An 18,571-nucleotide genomic window follows, 5' to 3' on the forward strand; every position below is an offset into this window, starting at 1 on the left:
GTCTTAAAAATTTGTCTCAGTAATTCTTTACAAGACTATCCTAAGTTTAAGACTTGGAAACATTCATGCACATAGTTGCAGTAGTGAAAAACTGGAAAGCACCTAAAAGTTCTGTGAAGTAGTTAAAATATTCTAAAGAACCCTATGCAGTCCTTAAGACAGGGCTCATCTCTGGGGCCTCTGGATAGCTAAACTGGTTAAACAACAGACTACAGCTCAAGTCATGAGCCCATGGTCCTAGGATCAAGCCCCACATGGGGTTTTGCACTCCGCAGGGAGTCTCCCTCTGCCCCTCCCCACTGCTTCTGTACCCTCTCTTCCTCAAATAAATAAATTAAAAAATAAAAAATAAAAAAAGAGGCTCACCTCCTGTGTGGTGAGAAAGGTCTGTGATGGGCCACTGTGCATAGCATGCCAGGGCATTTTTGTCTGGAAGGATTTATACCAAAATGCTAAGTGGTTTCCTCAGTAGTGTAAGTACAGGCAAATCTCACTTTCATCATCATGAAGATAATGTATGTGTAAAGCCATAAGCTGAAAGAAGATAAAAGCTATTTCTGTTGGCATGGGGAGCCCACCCCCAGGAATCCTACTGCTGCACCCCAGCCAGCTCTTCACATCATCCTCTCACTTGCTGTTTCTATTTCCTTTTCCCACCTTCATCTTTTTTTTTCTTTATTCATTTTCTCTACTATTTGGGGAAAATATGGATAGTCTTCATGCATGCTCAAAATGAAACAAGTTAAAGATGCAAAATTAGGATGCGAGGTCAGACCATTTCCTCTGCAACTCCTTACTCGCCAACACATGATCCTCCTCCCTGTAGGCACAGAGATGTACACACAGCTCCCAAGGGAAGCCCATTTACATGGTGTCCAGATTTTGCTACAAGAACCAAACACCACCAGAATAAACTTAAATACTTCCATATTAGTGCTACCCAACAGGTTCCCCAAAGTGTGCTGCCTCAGTCCTCTGCAAAAAGTTGTACTAAGCTATAGTAAGTTGGGCTTCCTCCGCCTGTACTAAAACAATATACTGATCCCTTTGATTCCTAAGCAGCATCAGATGTTAGCACTGTTGGATACTTATGTGGCTGAAGGAAAGAAAAAAGGATGAGGCCTCGCTGGCATTTCCCTGTCCACCAGTGAATGTGAGTGATCTGACAGACACACGGGGCCCCTTGCCCAGCATTCTAGAAGGTCATCTTCTGGGTTTCCTGGCTTGCTCAGGAAGGCTTTGTGTAACCTCCAGGTCAGGTTCTAAATTTTGCTCTTTAATTTTTCACATTATTTCTAGAATTTAATATATGGTAGTAGGTTAGGGGTCCAGCTTTTTTCCCCAGAAACTAATGAGATAAACAATTGTTTCTCCATTAAGTTGACATACAGGTCTGTAATAATCCCTTCTCCACAAATCTTAAATCCAGAGGAAGAGTTTTCTCCTAAGCTCCAGTGTGTGTGTGTGTGTGTGTGTGTTTTATGATTTTATTTACTTATTGGCACAAGCAGGGGGAGCGGTAGGCAGAGGAAGAAGCATTCTCCCCGCTGAGCAAGGAGCCTGATGTGGGACTCTATCCCAAGATCTTGGGATTATGACCTGAACCAAAGGCAGACTCTTAACCAACTGAGCCACCCAGGCATCCCTCCATTGTGTTTTTATACCATCTTTATTTATCCCACTTCTGTAAGTCATTTGAGGCATTATTGATGGTTCAACTACAAGTCACTCTCCCAGGTCCCATTAGGGATGTTAGTGATCATTACCATGTAGCTGTTTGGAAATCCAAAAACTAATTTGAAAATATCTGGCCCTTGAGTTTCAGAGAAGGAACATATACTGACTTTGATAATTACTAAGTTCCAAAACATACTGGCATCTTTCATTAGACTCTATTCTGGTTCCACTGCTTTATTACTATGCCAATATCACATTTTAATTGTAGTGGCTTTAAAAAAGTTATATTTGCTGGGGCGCCTGAGTGGCTCAGTGGGTTGAGCCTCCACCTTCGGCTCGGATCATGATCTCAGGGTCCTGGGATCCAGCCCCGCATCAGGCTCTCTGCTCAGCAGGGAGCCTGCTTTGCCCCTCTCTCTGCCTGCCTCTCTGCCTACTTGTGATCTCTCTCTCTCTCTCTGTCAAATAAATAAAAAAATAAAATCTTAAAAAAAAAAAAGTTTTATTTGCTAAACCAACTCCCTGAACTCAATTACCACCCTTTCTGGTGGATCCCAGGACCCGAAGATCATGACCCGAGCCGAAGGCAGAGGCTCAACCCACTGAGCCACCCAGGTACCCCAGATTTTTCCCCATTTTCATTTCTAACTGGGTATTACCAGAATGGAGAAAGGCTATTTCTTTCTGGATATTATCTTGAATTCCATCCCTTTATCACATTCTGTTAATTCTAAGACCATTCTGTTGGAATCATTCAGCTTTTCTAAGAATATAATCACATTATTTGCATATAAAGTTTTCATTTCCAGTATTTCACACTGATACTGTTGCTAATTTGTTACTGAACCATCCTTGTATTCCAGAAACATACTAAATTACAGTGTAGTACATGGGGCGCCTGGGTGGCTCAGTCGTTAGGCCTCTGCCTTTGGCTCAGGTCATCATCCCAGAGGTCCCAGGATTAAGCCCCACATTGGGCTCCCCACTTGGCGGGAAGGAAGTCTGCTTCTTCCTCCCCTACTTCCCCTGCTTGTGTTCCTTCTCTCACTGTGTCTCTCTCTGTGAAATAAATAAAACCTTAAAAAAATGTAATATACGGGACGCCTGGGTGGCTCAGTTGGTTAAGCAGCTGCCTTCGGCTCAGGTCATGATCCCAGCGTCCTGGGATCGAGTCCCACATCGGGCTCCTTGCTCAGCGGGGAGCCTGCTTCTCCCTCTGCCTCTGCCTGCCATTCTGTCTGCCTGTGTTCGCTCTCTCCCCCTCTCTCTCTCTGATAAATAAATAAAATCTTTAAAAAAAAAAAAAAATGTAATATACACTTGAATCTCTACTATATTGGTAATTACTAATATTATATTCAACACTTTATTCTTTACCCTACAGTTTTTTTTTTTTTAAAGATTTTATTTATTTATCAGAGAGGGGGGGGGGAGCGAGCGAGCACAGGCAGACAGAATGGTAGGCAGAGGCAGAGGGAGAAGCAGGCTCCCTGCCGAGCAAGGAGCCCGATGTGGGACTCGATCCCAGGATGCTGGGATCATGACCTGAGCTGAAGGCAGCTGCTTAACCAACTGAGCCACCCAGGCGTCCCTTCTTTACCCTACAGTTTTATCTTGGCATTATCCTTATCATATTTTTGGAATTAAGGTTTAAAAATCTTCCTAGGCTCCATAGCTCAGGGCTTAGAGCACTGGTCTTGTAAAAATCTTCCTAAAAATACATCAGAGGATACACTTCCAGCATGACAACTTGATAAGCTATGTGAACCTTCTCCGTAGTAAAACTGATGAAGACTATAGAACAACACAACCCTTTAAAGTCAAGGGAAAAGGTCCTAAGGACATACAGCAAATGAAGAAATACTGAGTAAGGAAAAGTTATCAAGCTTAGGTTTTACCTAGAGACAGGCCTTAAAACAGTAAGCTCCCAATTTTCTTTCCAAAGGAACTTTTTTTTTTTAGGATTTTATTTATTTGACAGAGAGACACAGCAAGAGAGGGAATACAAGCAGGGGGAGTGGGAGAGGGAGAAGCAGGCATCCCGCTGAGCAGGGAGCCTGACTCGGGGCTTGATCCCAGGACCCTGGGATCATGACCCAAGCAGAAGGCAGAAGCTTAATGACTAAGCCACCCAGGCACGCCCCCCACCCCAAGGAACTTACTTTATTCCTAAGTGTGTTAGGAAGTTTAAGACAGAGGGCTCTCTCAAAACAGTGGAGGGTATGGGGAAAAGCAATTCAAAGGAGACCAGTAGATTGGATACTAATATAAGCTAAATCATCAGCTGTCCCCCATTACCAGAGAGAACCAACAAAACAGCTAAGAAGAGCCTACAGGGGGGCGCCTGGGTGGCTCAGTGGGTTAAGTCTCTGCCTTCAGCTCAGGTCATGATCTCAGGGTCCTGGAATCGAGCCCCGTGTCAGGCTCTCTGCTCAGAAAGGGAGCCTGCTTCCACCTCCCCCTCTGCCTGCCTCTCTGCCTGCCTCTCTGCCTGCCTCTCTGCCTACTTGTGATCTCTCCCTCTCTGTCAAATAAATATTAAATATTAAAAGAAAGAAAAAAAAAAGAAGAGCCTACAGGGCTCAGAACTCTCAAACAATGACCTCAAAAATAATCAGTATAAAAGAGCCTGGAGGGCGCCTGGGTGGCTCAGTGGGTTAAGCCTCTGCCTTCGGCTCAGGTCATGATCCCAGGGTCCTGGGATCGAGTCCCGCATCGGGCTCTCTGCTCAGCAGGGAGCCTGCTTCCTCCTCTCTCTCTGCCTGCCTCTCTGTCTACTTGTAATCTCTGTCTGTCAAATAAACAAATAAAATCTTTAAAAAAAAAAAAAAAAAGAAAAGAAAAGAGCCTGGATTTATTTAATTGACTCAGATTGGAGAACAATTTAATGTCTCGAAGCATTGCTGAAAACAACACAGCAATCTGCAGTTTTTGTAGTTTGTAATAGTTAAGTTTAGTCTGAGAAAGAGAAAAGAGAACCTTGTCAGTGAAAACCACTGTTATTTCAGGATGGCTGTTGTTCCAGGAAGCTGTGTCCCATGGCTTCCTCCTCCAAGGCACCCTACCAAAGGCTTCACGTTGTGGAGATGAGAGAGACTTCAACAAATAATTTGACCAAACAAATAAGTAAGCAAATACAGGAACAAGAGTAGGATAGGGGTGGGAAGAAGGAAAAGGCATGATGACAAGGTCTCATCAAATACAGAGTATCAGTAAAGAGACAAATTATAGAAAAGAAACATAAGTCTTGGAGCTGAAAAGTACAGTAACTGAAATGATTAATTCACTACATGGGCTTAATGGTAGATTTGAACTGGCAGAAGAATTAGAAAATCTATAGATTGGTGGAGAAAGGATCTGAAAAACAGAGAAAAAAGAAAAATATTGTCAGACAACCTTGGGACACCAGTAGATGACCTGACATACACATAATGGAAATACCAGCAGAAGAGGAGCAAGAAGCCGAAAAAAATTTATGAAGAAAAAATGCAGGGGTGCCTGGGTGGCTCGGTCATTACGTGTCTGCCTTCAGCTCAGGTCATGATCCCAGGGTCCTGGGATCGAGCCCCACATTGGGCTCCCTGCTTAGTGGAAAGCCTGCTTTTCTCTCTTCCACTCTCCCTGCTTGTGTTCTATCTCTCGCTGTATCTCTCTGTCAAATAAATAAAATCTTTAAAAAAAAAAAAAAAAAAGGGAAAAAATGCATGCAAACTTGGTAAATCTGGTGAAAAACTAGACATCCAAGAAGCTCAACAAACTCCAAGTAGAATAAATACAAAGAGATCCACAAAAAGACTCATAATAAAAGTGCTAAAAGCTGAATACAAGGAAAAAGTGTTGAAAGCAAAAGGAAAATGCATCATCACTTAAGGGAATCCCAGTAAGGTTAAAGGTTGGCTTCTCATGAGAAACAAGGCTAGAAAGCAGCAAAAAGAACATATTTAAAATGTTCCAAGAAGGGGCGCCTGGGTGGATCAGTGGGTTGGGCCGCTGCCTTCGGCTCAGGTCATGATCTCAGGGTCCTGGGATCGAGTCCCGCATTGGGCTCTCTGCTTAGAAGGGAGCCTGCTTCCTCCTCTCTCTCTCTCCCTGCCTCTCTGCCTACTTGTGATCTCTCTCTGTCAAATAAAATTAAAAAAAAAAAAAAGTTCCAAGAAAAAAGTGTCAAACGAGACTCCTATGCCTAGCCAAGCTATCTTTCAAAAAATGAAGGCGAATGGGGCGCCTGGGTGGCTCAGTGGGTTGGAGCCTCTGCTTTCGGCTCAGGTCATGATCCCAGGGTTCTGGGATCGAGCCCCACATCGGGCCCTCTGCTCAGCAGGGAGCCTGCTTCCCCTTTTCTCTCTGCCTGCCTCTCTGCCTACCTGGGATCTCTGTCTTGTCAAATAAATAAATAAAATCTTAAAAAAAAAAAAAAAAAGGTGAAATAGACATTCCACAATCAAGAATACCTGCGTCTGCTGCCATTAGACCTTGTAAGAAATACTAAAGGAAGTTCTCCATGCTGAAAGCAAGTGACCCCAGACAGTAATGCGAACCCATGTGAAAGACCAACAAAAACAGACACTATAAACGTGTGATTCTTTGCCTATCTTCTCAACGGACTAAAAACTAGTTGTATAAAGCAATACACACACACACACATTTGTACTGTTTGATCTGTTAGCACACAGAAACATGTTTGCTAATAACGGCACATGTTTTGCTAATAACGGGACTAAAGCTGTATCGGACAAATAAAGAAGTGACTACAGATGGTAACTTAAATCCACAGGAAAAACTCAGATGGAGAGAACCAAAAGTAAGAAATAAGAAGGCTAATATAACAAAAACTAGAAATACATAGAATATGTATAAATATATATATATAAAATATATAAAAATATGAAATATAAAAAATACAAAAAACTAGAAATATATATAATATGTAAATATATAATTGCTTCCCTTTCGTCTGTCAGCTTCCTTAAAAGACATAAAATTACATAAAGTAGTCATGATACTGTATTACACTATTGCCTTTGTGTTATTAGGATTGTAACACATGCAGATAAAATACTATATTCAACAGTAACACAACAACCGCCTACATAGAGCTATAAATGAGTAATTCAGTTCCATTGAAATTAAGGTATTCTATCTGAAAAAGATTCTGAGAAGTTAGTATGTATAAGGTAAACCCTAGAGAAACCACTCAGAAAAGATGTCCCCCCAAAAATGTAGCACACACAAAAAAATCATTAAGGAAATCAAAATGTTACACTAAAAAATTAAAACCAAAAACCAAAAACCAGTAAAGGAGGAATAGAACAAGAGATGTAAATCTGATCATCTCAGTAATAACATTAAATCTGAATGGATTAAGCAAACTAATCAAAAGATAGTCAAACTGGATTAAAAAAAAGATGGCATCAAAAGATCCAAATTAAAAGAGCTGAAGCTTATGAGAAACACAAGGATAAATCTTTGTGACCCTGGATTTAACAATGGACTCTTGGCCATGACACCCCAAGCACAAGCCAACAAAATAAACTGGTCTCTATCAAAATGGAACTTTTGTGCTGCAGACACATCAAGAAGGTGACAAACCAACATACAAACTGGGAGAAAATGTTTGTAAACTGTAGGTCTGATAAAGGATTTGCATCTAGAATATATAAAGGACTCTTTTCCTAAAGATCTCATTTATTTATTTGTTTTAGAAATAGCAGGAATGTGAGTCGGGGGAAGGGGGAGAGGGAGAAAATCTCAAGCCAACTTGAACTGAGGGCAGAGCGCAACATGGGGCTCGATCTCATGGCTCTGAGATCATGACCTGCTCTGAAACCAGACCAGGAGTCAGACACTTAACCAATTGAGCTATCCAGGCACCCCTAGAATATATTAAAAACTCTATAACTCAAGAAGACCATGCAACTAAGAAACAAACACAAGAAGGGCACCTGTGTGGCTCAGTGGGCTAAAGCCTCTGCCTTCGGCTCGGGTCATGATCCCGGGGTCCTGGGATCGAGCCCCACATCAGGCTCTCTGCTCGGCGGGGAGCCTGCTTCCCTTCCTCTCTGCCTATTTGTTATCTCTGTCTGTCAAATGAATAAATAAAATCTTAAAAAAAAACACAAAAAACACAAGATCTGAATAGACATTCTCCAACTCCAAGGACACAGATAAATGGCTAACAAACCCATTAAAAGATGCTCAACATTACTGTCATTAGGGAAATCCAAATAAAAAATAGGGGTTCCTGGGCTGCTCGGTTGATTGAGCATCTGTCTTCAGCCTGGGTCGTGATCCCAGCGTCCTGGATCAAGCCCCACATCGGGCTTCCTGCTCTACAGGTGCTTCTCTGTCTCTCCCTCTGCTCCTCCCTACCACTCATTCTCTATCTCTCTAAGATCTTTAAATAAATAAATAAATAAATAAACAGTAGAAAGCACTTCACACGCACTAGGAAGGCTAGAATCAGAAAGTCATATATCAGCGCTAAAGAAGTATGGAGAAACCAGAACCCGCACACTATTGCTGATGGGAATATAAAACATGATGGGATATAAAATGGTGCAGCCACTCTGGAAAATATTCTGCTGTTCCTGAAGAAGTTAAACATAGTTACTACTGGATTCATACATTCCACTCCTAGATACATACCCAAGAGAAAAACACATGCTCACACAAAAACTTGTACACACATGTTCAAATGCTTGTAATAGCGTTAGAGCCAAAAGGTGAAAACAGCCCAAATGTCCAAATTAATGAACTGATAGACCAAATATGGTATACCCATGCAAGAGAATAGGATTAGGCCATAAGGAATGTCGTTTGGACACATGCTACCTGGATATACCCTGAAAGCACGATGAATGGAAGAAGCTGTTCACAGAAGACCACATATTTTCCATTTACGTGAAATGCCCAGAATTAGCAAATATACAGAGACACAGTAGTTCAGTGGTTGTCTGAGGCTGGGGAAACATGGTGGGGGCATTAGGGAGTGAGAGTGAAAGGACAGGAGTTTCTTTCTGAAGTGATAAAAATGTTCTATAACTGACTGTGCTGATGGCTGCACAACTGTAATATACTAAAAACTACTGCACTGTATAGCTTAAATGGGTGAACTGTATGCTAGATGAATTATATCTTAAAGCTGTGACCCAAAATAATTATAATTAGAAGTTTTTCATTCATTTCTACAGTCTGGAAACTTAAAATACAGTATTTAAATTGTACTCAAATCTCTGTAACTCAACAACCTCTGGTGCTAATTTCTTTTTTCTTTATAAAGATTTTATTTATTTATTTGACAGAGAGAGATCACAAGTAGGCAGAGAGGCAGGCAGAGAGAGAGAGGAGGAAGCAGGCTTCCCCGCTGAGCAGAGAGCCCGATGCGGGACTCGATCCCAGGACCCTAAGATCATGACCCGAGCCGAAGGCAGCGGCCTAACCCACTGAGCCACCCAGGCACCCAGTGCTTTCTAATTTCTAAGTTATCTTCTATTAGCAGCTCTATTAGCAGCTATGGCTTTTTTGTTTTTTCCCCCAAACTTCTAGGATCAATGTGAGTCTACATTTTACTGGCTATCCCTCATTTCACCTAGATTTTCCACATTTTAATATCATGCACTGCGGTCTGCTCTCTTCTTACCGCCTTATCAGATCCTAGTTCCAGAACCTGGTGTTGGCAAGATCTACACAAGATCTCCACCACCACCTCCCCCATCCCATTGTTGAGAATCAGTGCATCAAGAAAGACCAGAGATGAATCTGATGGCTGTGGAAAAAGGCTGAGCAGTGCTATTTCCTATGCTCCCCATGGCTGCCATCATCTGCACATAAATCCCCTCCGCCTCCTCCAGGGTGGTGGCAGTCAAGCCTCTGGGGGCCCCGACCTGGTCCTGGTCTTGGTCCTGAGTTCTCTCCCTACTGCATAGATCCCTCCGCCCCACTGCCCCGCCCCCCACCCCAAGTGGACCTCTGACAGCCACCTTCAGCCCAGCAGGTCACCCCCTCAATCAAAAAACACCTCCTCTGGCTTGTGTGCTAGGCATTGAGGATACATTGGCAAAAAGACTGAATTTGTTCACCTTCTGGCCAGACTTACTCCTTTCCCTGTACCATATCCCTACCCCCTTATCTTAGCAGCAGCTCTGTCCACCTAGTTACTCAAGCCAGAAGCCCAAGACATCCCAGATGGTCACTTCCTTAAATAGCCCTTCTGTCCAGCCTTTCTCATCACTCCCAAAGTGGAGGCACTCCTGTAGCTCGGTAGTGCCACAGTTCTTCGTGTGCCCCTGAGATCTCCCTCTACACCAAGTGCTGCGGCCACTCTAATCCTGTTAGTGCCCGACTTAAAAACTGCCTACAGGAGAGAGCCAAAGGCCCTTAGCCCAGCCCTCATGAACCCCTCCGCTAGCAAGATGCACACTGTACACTTCCTCTTGGGTTTCTGAACCTATTCTGGCTGGTGGCCCTATGCACACGAAGGTCCCCATATCCCATAGCGTTAAGGGTCCAGCTCTAATGCACCTGGCAGTGTCCCCATTTCCCTCCCTTCTCCCTACAGCTGCACTGAAATGTCTCCATCTTCCTGCCCCACCACATCTCCTGCAGTGCCTCATGGGCAAACAGAGGTTATAACCCCAGCACCGCCCCCTAAGTCAACGCACAGGATGGCAGAAGGGCACTGGTGGCCACTCACCCTGCGGTTGCGGTTGTGATCCATGGTCTTGAGGTGCTTCTGAATGATCCCAAACTGCATGGGAATGAAGAGGTCACAGGCTGCACAGTGCGCTGCCTCTACTTTCTTCACAAAATGCTCCATGGCAATTTCTGCAGGGAGGAGAAGGAGGGTCACCACTGGTTCCAGGGACCTAAGACATACCCAGCAGTTTAGGGAAAACACCAGACCAGCTCCTCACTTTGCCCTGCCATTTCCACGTGGGCCTGAGGCTGTTCTCACTGACCCTCCCTGGGGGAATAGAGGGGTATCTTGACCCCACTCTGAGAATCAGAGAAGGGTAGGCTGAGTCTCTGCCTTGTTGGAGTGGGATGGAACCTCCTCACCTTGGGTAAGATCCTGGTCTCTGTAGATCTGCTGAATCAGACCATCAAGGTCCTCCACGGTTTTCCGGAGTTCCTCTGTCTTCTTGGTTTTATTGGCAACATACTCCTGCCAAAGATACCGAGGAGATACCAAGGTTTGTGCAGGCTGCTCTGTGCTTCAAGGGGTCTGAGAAGCTGTTGCTCCAAGGCTCACCTGCAGAAAGTCAGCTGTCTGCTTGGGGAGCTTGGTGCCTACGTATTTAAAGTGCTCCTTGTGGAACTTGCTATCGAGGTGGCTGGCCATCTCCTCCTCGTAGAAGGTCCGGTATTTGCAGAGAGAGCACACAAACTGGATCCTGCCACAGGAAAGAAACAAGGGGCTGAGGCCTCAAGGGTCCCAGGGAGCAGTGCTGCCGCCTCACCCAACCCAGCTGCGAGCCCTGAAACAGGCCTTGCTCATGGGCCTCTGAAGGGCGGTCCCAGCAGGGGGACAAGCTGGGACCAGTAGGGTCGGGAGTAGAAAGGGACAGAAAGTCTGCAGACTGCAGTTACTGCAACGTGGGGGGCAGGGGTGGAACTCTTCCTTCCCAGACAGGAGGCTGAAACCCGAGGCAGCAGCTGCTGCAACAGGCCAGGAGTCGCTGGAAGGCTGCCGGTGGGCCTCTCTAGCAAGGCTGGGCACGAGCGTGTGCACTTGGCCCAGCTGGGGACCGGAAGGAAGGATGCCCTGGCGTGAGCCAGGTGGCCCTGAGGTGCAGAGTGGAGTACACAGTCCTGAGGCAGGGCCCGAAAAGGTGCTGCATCTTCCTTCTGGGTCTGGGGGACTGAAAGGCCCAGCCCATCCTCTGCTCAGAATGCTTGGGGGTGGTGTCGGGAGGGATGGGAGGCAAGCAGGCCTGGGCTCCTGCTGCCTCATCTTCCTCTTCCAAGAAGAGACCAGTCTGAGCTGGAAGGAGGATGCCCGCCTGGCCTGCCAGAGGGCAGCCTGGAGTCACCTGAGCGAGGTGCTCTGTCTGGGCCTGGTGTCCACAGCAGAAGCCTGGGGTCTGGGGCCTGGGCTGGAGCAGGCCGCCGTGGCAAGGGGCGGAGGAGGCCAGCCGCCACCGAGGCCTCGGGGCGGGTCCCTACCTCTGCCGGACGTCCTTATCTGGGCCACGGGGTCAGCTTTGTCTGGAGAGCCCAGGGGCCGGGCGCCGGCGAGGCTGAGGAAGGTCCAGCAAGAGCAAGAGTCTGAGGCGGAGGAGGAGGAGGCAAGCGCCAGTGCGGGAGCCCTGAGGGCAGACAGACCCGACCAAGGGGCGTGAAGGCCTCAGCTGCAAACAGGCCCGGCCTGACAGGGCCGGCGGGCAGGGCAGAGGGCAGGCCCTCGGCTGCCACAGCCCACAGGTGCTGCCATCTCTCCTGGGCGCGGCGGCAGCCTCTTGGCAGCTAGCTGGGGTGGCACAGGCGCCTTGGACCTCGAGTCTCTGATGAGCTGGCCCCCTCCCGCAGGGGCATCGGGCCCCCAGTGCACCTCGGGGCTCGTGCGCCGAGTGACCTAGCGCTGGAGCTTCTGGGCAACGGTGCCGAGCAGTGTCGGGTCTCAGGTCAAAGACGCCAGCGGTCGCCAGGCGGCCGCAGTGGGGCAGGGAACGAGTCAGGCCTTGGGAGCTGGGCCTGGCGGGAAGCAGGGTCCATGCACGGCTGAGCAGGTGGCAGCTCCCGAGGGAGGCCTGAGGGCGGCGAGGCGGCAGAGCTATGGCCCTGCTCTCCAGGCGGCAGCCCCGGAGCGAGGCAGAGGCAAAGGACTGGAGGGAAGCCGGTTACCTTTCCACCATGCGGTCTCGCTGCCGCTTTTTCTGCTTGTCCTGGCTCTTCTTGCCTGCCTGCAACTTGCGCTTGATCTGCCCACTATCATCCTGGGTGCTCAGGGCCCCTGTGGAAAGAGGAGCACAGTCACTAGCTTGGTTCCACTGTGTCAGGGCAGGCCCTGGGGCCTCCGGCTGGATCACCCGCCTTCTACTCCAGATAGTCCGTTCTGAGAGCAGCCGTTCGAACAAGGACTCCGGCCACGAGCAGGACTGGGCACCCTGGGCTGGGCAGGGAACCGTTTTGGGCCTAGGTCCTGAAGAGAGGAGGACACAGGCTGACCCCACTGTTCTCCAGAACACCCATACTCTGCAGAGGGCCACAGGGAGGCTGGAAGGCAAACAGAAGCCGTCTGGGTGGGGACACTGGCACAAGTTCAGAGGGGCCAGGTAGCGGGATGCAGGGAGGCCTTGGCTGAGGCCTAAGTGCAGCCCCCAGAGGTAAAGACCCGAAAGCTCATAGGACTCAGCCCACCCCCCCCCCCCCGCACGGCGCACCGCGGCAACAGTGGGCTGAGGCTGGATTTACTGTTAGGTACCTGCTGGCGCTCATCACTCAGGTAGGGGGACACGGACTCCCAACAGGGGCTGGAGAGGCGCTAAGGGAGAGGACACGCAAACCAGAGCCGTAAAAACTGCACCGAGGGTCCCAGCTTAGATACCAGCCACTGAGGACTTGGAATTGTCACTACTGAAGGACGGAGGGCAGGAAGTATGCCTGTGGTTCCCCCCAACTCTTCTGCTTGCTGCCCCCACAGGAAGGTAAAACCAAGGCTGACCACATTTCCGTCAAAACCCTGCCCTCAGCTGGATCCCTCCAACTCTGAGTACCTGGAACAGTCTCCCCGGCATCCAGGCCACTCACAAGACTCACCCTTTTCTGCATCCTCTTTGCCTTCTTCTTTTCCTTCTTCATCTTCTCCTTCCTAGGACACAGTTTCAAAAACCCCACGTTAAAGCACATACAGTTGTTTATAATGGCTCTGAGTGCCAAGGCCTGAAATGTCAGGCACTAGGCCAAAAGTCTCACAATCTCGCAGCAGCCCTTGCACAGGGAGCTCATTTTACCATTTTCTGATAAAGAAGCCCGGCCTCCGGCCGGATGGCCTGCCTGCAGCCTATTCTCTCTCCACTAGACCTCCACCTCCCTTGTGCTCTTCACACGTGCACGACCAGGATGGCCTGCGGCCCCCGTGGAGAGCCCTGCCCCGTGGCACAGGCTCAGCCAGCCCACTCCGCACAGGCCCCGCCTGCTGACAGTGCACAGAGCGCAGCCACTTACTGCTCTGGAGCCCTTCTCCACAGCCTCGGCGCCTTCAGTGCCCTCTGCGGCCTCCCCCTCAGTGCCCTCATCTGAAAAGCACAAAGAGACAAGCTCAGCCCGGGAGCCCCACAGGATAGAGGGCAGGGAGTGGCAACCCAGTGCCCAGCTCACCATTGTCTGAATCACTGTTGTCTGAGCAGTCCGTCCGGGTGGCTTTGCTGTCTGGCTCATCGGGACTGCCGCACTGCTTTCTCTTCTTCTTCTTGGTCTGGGTTGGAAAGTGGGAGCTGGGTCAGGGCGGGCGGCTCCACACTCCTTGCTCCTTGCTCCACCCAGGCAGGGGCCAGGAGGGATGGCTTCCTCTACTCACCCGGAAGTCAGCCGTGGTCCAGGTCTTCCAGGTCCGCCTCATCTGCTTCATGCCATTGCCAAAACCGAAGCCAAAGCGGGAGCCACCTGGGAAGGTGCCCCCGCCACGCATGCCCTGGAACATGCTGTACTCGGGGATGATGTTCTGAGAGAAGAGGGAGGGCAGCCGGGAGGCACCAGGCATGCACTGGCCCCGGGCCCCCATGGGGTCTTCCCACATGCGCCCATAGCCCGAGGCCATCGGCCGGCCACTCCTGGAGTCCCGGGCCCAGCCCTGAGCCCGTGGGCCAAAGGTGTCGCCGCCACGCATGCGGAACTGGTCACGGTAGGCATCGTATTGGCCCTCGTAGGCCATTTCCATCTCGGGGTCAAGTTCGCCATAGTCGTAGCCTGACCGGTATAGGTCGCGCTCGCTCAGAATGGCCCTCGAGTCACAGGCCTCATAGGAATCATATCTGCAGAAGCAGGTGGCAAGCATCAGGGAGGCCCTCAGGTCCCATTACCCTTGGGTGGAGCCTACTGTTCCTGTCTTTCCCCAGAGCTTCCTGTCCTCGGGACAGGAAGTCCTACTCCAGCACCTATGGTACCCTGTCAGAGCGGCTCAGTGTTCAGGACTGCCTCTGTACCAGCTAGGGGACCCAAAGACAAACCGACAATGGGATGGAGTATATCTCAGACAGGGGCAGAAACACCCTGCAGCCCTTAGCCCTTTGAAGCATGGACTTATCTGTGGTAGCCACAGTGCCCAAGGCTCTACTTGGGGGTGGAACCAAGCACCCCAGTGTCCTGTGGTATGTGGGTAGTTAAGCACACAAATGCTTGTCCAACAGGACTGATGATGCCCACAAGAAACCCTGTGCTGGTCTCATCCTGTTGGCTAAGCAAACTTCCAATCCCTCCAAAGGCTCTCACCACCCAAAAGGAGAAGGGAGACAAGTGGAGAGTGTTTCCCAGGAAAGTCACTGTGATTTTGCCCAGGGACTAGAGAAAGAGCTCTATCACATCAACCTTGTGGGATCGAACCCTCCACAGCAACTGGAAAGGCAGGCCAAGCCTCCCAGGAGAAAGAGAGCGCCACAGAAAGCTCTTTTTTTTTTTTTTTTAAATTATTTTTATTAACATATAATGTATTATTTGCCCCAGGGGTACAGGTCTGAGAGTCATCAGGCTTACACATTTCACAGCACTCACCATAGCACATACCCTCCCCAATGTACAGAAAACTCTTCTAACCGTGGGTACAGCCCACATACCCCATCCCTAACCCCACACGTCTCACAGGCACAGAGGCCCCTCCTGGCAAAACTGGGCAGCCATGAAGTGCCAGCAACTGTGGGAGAAGTAGCCAGCACTACCCAGTTGTCACCCTTCCCTCACCCCTACTCCCCTGTTCTAGACTGTAGCAAGAAGGTACATAGAGAGCAGGCACCAGCAGCAACAGGGTCCACACAGCCACTAGCCAAAAGCCAAGCCCCTTCTAGTGCCAAGTGCAGCGGCTGCCCAGCCTGAGGGTATGGGGTCTGTCTGGGAACCCCTCACCCTTTTTGCCTGCTACAGAGCCAATGCATGCAAGTCCCTTTGGTGGCCTCTGCCCCCAGTGGCCCTGGGGCCTCACCTGAACCCACCAGTGCCCGGCCCGACCCCTCCTTACTCTCTGCTCTCCTCCCATCTGTCAGCTGGAGCCATTAGGATCCTCCACGCCATTGTGTGCCCTCCTCACTGAAGCCTCTCACTAAGGCACAAGGACTTCTGAGCCAGCACCAGTTCAGATAATGGCAGACAAATGCGCGCAGCATGACGCTGCAGGATAGGGCCCAGCTAGGAGGCAGGCCCAGTTCCACCACCTAGTCCTGGCTGCCTTCAGGCAAGGAGTGTGACCTCTTACACTTCAAGAATGAGGACGACAACAGTTCCTCACAAAGGCACTTTTGAGGCCCAAGAGGAACACCTTTGTCAGGCTCAGAAGAGTGGCCCGGAAGTGTCCATATTGGCTCTCTTACATGGGGACGTCCAGCTTGTTGTGGTCAGCCCCAAAGACTCATTGCCTGCTTCAAGCCCAACCCAATGTGTCCTGCGCTCACCCTGTGTGGGATACAAAGTCTCATGAGATCTCCAAACGCCTGTCTCCACAGGGAGGGGCCCCTTTACACTCTGGTCCTGAGAAGAGCCATTCAGAGGATACAGTGAAGTTGGCCCAACTGAGGCTTGTTCCTCCCCTTACGAGCTATGGGGAGACTGGCCACAGAGCAAGAGCAAAGGGCAGGGAGGGGCCCCAGGCCAGAGAAGGGAAGCACAGCAGATGCTGAGCAGTCTCCGGCAGCCCCAGCAGTGAAGCAAGGAGAGAGAAAGCTGACACAGAAGGCGGGTCACAGAGGGAGGTGCCCGCAGACAGCAGGCACCCGGCAGAGCCTCAGCCCCTGGGCGGACACCCACTCACCTTTCTCCACCTGAGCCGTACACGCCTCCTTGCATCATGTCTGTCTCCAAGTGTGGCACCATATCTAGGCGCTGGTTAATTCTGGACAAAACGGAATCGGCACTGGCGCTACCCGCAGCACTAGGGTTTGCATTTGTGTCAGAGCTAGGCATTTCCCAAGAGTTTGAAGTGGCCATACCATACCCATAGTTGGTGGTGTTATCCTGGCCATAGCCGTAGCCATAGCCATAGTTCTCGTAGCCTGCAAGGAGGAAGACAGAGACGGACGGACAGAGATGGCAGGGATAGGGAGAGGACAGGCAGACAGAGAGACAGACAGAGAGACAAGGACATCTTCTGTCACAGAGACAAGCTGGGGACCCTAGCCACCTGAGGCTGGGTGGGCCTAGCCATTCCGCTGGGTGGGTCCCAGCCCAGGACCTCCTGTGAAAGAGCAGCTGGACAAGGGGCCCCCAAAAGCACCTCCCAATACACTCTGGGCAAGCTGGGCAGTGGTGGAAACACACAACCAGTTCAATCCCAAGGGAGAGGAGAGCACTCATGGGAATACTTGCCTCTGTTTGTCCCAGAGTTCCAAGTTCCATACCCTACAAAAAGGAAAAGTGCAATTACATCTACAGTTGATAATAATACAACAAGAGCTTAAACAAAGACGATGATTCCCAGTGCCAGCCTGGTGACAGAAGACTGAACCTCCCCCAAGAAGCCCTGAGCTTAAGAGCACTCCATAAATGAACCAGGTCACCCCATGCTCTGGTGCCAGAAGTTTTGTGGCTCTGGCCGTCTGTTACTTAAGGGGCCTCCCCTTGCCAACACTGCCAGCTGAGGAATTTGGCTCTCATACTCCTCCCTTGAGGATCCAGAATTAGATTACTCCCACTTTGTGCTAAGCACCAATCAGAGGAAGAGGAGAACGGTTTCTGGTGCCTCACAAAGACTATGCTGAACAAGAAGTTCAGCACAGAGCCCACATCCACTGTGAAAATCATGTCACTCAAATCACCCAAAAAAAGCCATCTGGAACAGAGAAACTGACTATCCTGGTCCCCCAAGTAGATGCCTCAACAGGGAGGACAACCAAGCACTTGAATCTTGTGTGTGCTGTGCAGAAACCTACTGGCAGAGGTAAGGACAAACAGTTCCCAGCTTGAGAAATGCTACTGAGAGAACAATCTGGATTATAAACTAAATATACTCTGGATTTTACCCAGCACACGAGAAAAATTCACCCCTTCAGAATATAAAGCCAGTGAGAATTGACGAAGTGCAAAGTCAAGTGGAAATTCCAAGCCAAGCAAACATGGTTCCTGCCCAGGGAAGTCCACCAGAACTTTCCCAGTGTCTCTGGTGAGACTCCAGAGTTGTCTCCTACTCCTTATTATCTCTACCCTACAGACAGACAAGACATGCTTTTATCCCAGGACAGGGACCAAAGCTCAGTGAGACAGCAGTGTGATGAATGACAGAGTCCAGTCACAGGACAGCAAGAGTGTATAAACTTGAAAAGATGGACGGGGCAGGCCAAGGTAGGTCCTACAGTCAGTTTCCTCCTCAATCCAGTGCATAAACAGAATGGGGAGGTATCAGAAACCAGCAAAGAACCCTAGATGACTGTTACGCTTAATGCACCTTGGGCTCCAGGGAGCTCACAAAGCAAAAATCCTCTTGGTTGGGGAAATCAAAGCAGAGGCTTCTCATTCATTCCTTTATTCAACAATCATCCTAAGCACACAACAGCAGAGGTTGGCAGTGCTGGTCACTGCTCAGGCCCAGAGCACTGTCTGTTAAAGGAGACACTTCTAATTAGAAAGCAGCAAGGGACAGCCGGCAGCAGGAAATCAAGTTAAGAGATGAGTGGCAAAGGAGTTGTTCTGACAGGCAAGAAGAGAGGCTGCCAGAGGCAACCAAGGAATAATATATACTTAGCCCCAGCAACTAACA

The 18,571-nt window shown here is 49.3% G+C and overlaps 1 protein-coding gene across 6 annotated transcripts in view; it reads right to left on the bottom strand.

The window, feature by feature from the left end:
* AKAP8L (A-kinase anchoring protein 8 like) overlaps positions 1 to 18,571 on the bottom strand; it is a 28,899-nt gene that overhangs the window by 1,151 nt on the left and 9,177 nt on the right. For 2 of the 6 annotated variants that reach the window (XR_009350641.1, XM_059160297.1), the window contains exons 3-12: positions 17,185 to 17,217; positions 16,631 to 16,871; positions 14,195 to 14,648; positions 13,996 to 14,092; positions 13,843 to 13,913; positions 13,435 to 13,486; positions 12,520 to 12,628; positions 10,928 to 11,069; positions 10,735 to 10,840; positions 10,370 to 10,500 (exon numbers count right to left, since the gene is read on the bottom strand). Coding sequence is in view for 5 of the 6 variants with exons in the window: in XM_059160297.1 (XP_059016280.1) it covers positions 10,370 to 10,500; positions 10,735 to 10,840; positions 10,928 to 11,069; positions 12,520 to 12,628; positions 13,435 to 13,486; positions 13,843 to 13,913; positions 13,996 to 14,092; positions 14,195 to 14,648; positions 16,631 to 16,871; positions 17,185 to 17,217 (1,436 nt within the window). In the remaining variant the exon portion in view is untranslated. Of the gene's footprint in view, positions 1 to 4,530; positions 5,035 to 10,369; positions 10,501 to 10,734; positions 10,841 to 10,927; positions 11,070 to 11,841; positions 12,370 to 12,519; positions 12,629 to 13,434; positions 13,487 to 13,842; positions 13,914 to 13,995; positions 14,093 to 14,194; positions 14,649 to 16,630; positions 16,872 to 17,184; positions 17,218 to 18,571 lie in introns of those variants that run through there. The other 4 variants (XM_059160298.1, XM_059160299.1, XM_059160302.1 and 1 more) reach the window with 4 other exon arrangements.

The sequence above is a fragment of the Mustela lutreola genome, chromosome 2 (genome assembly GCF_030435805.1).
Source record: "Mustela lutreola isolate mMusLut2 chromosome 2, mMusLut2.pri, whole genome shotgun sequence".
Taxonomy (NCBI): domain Eukaryota; kingdom Metazoa; phylum Chordata; class Mammalia; order Carnivora; family Mustelidae; genus Mustela; species Mustela lutreola.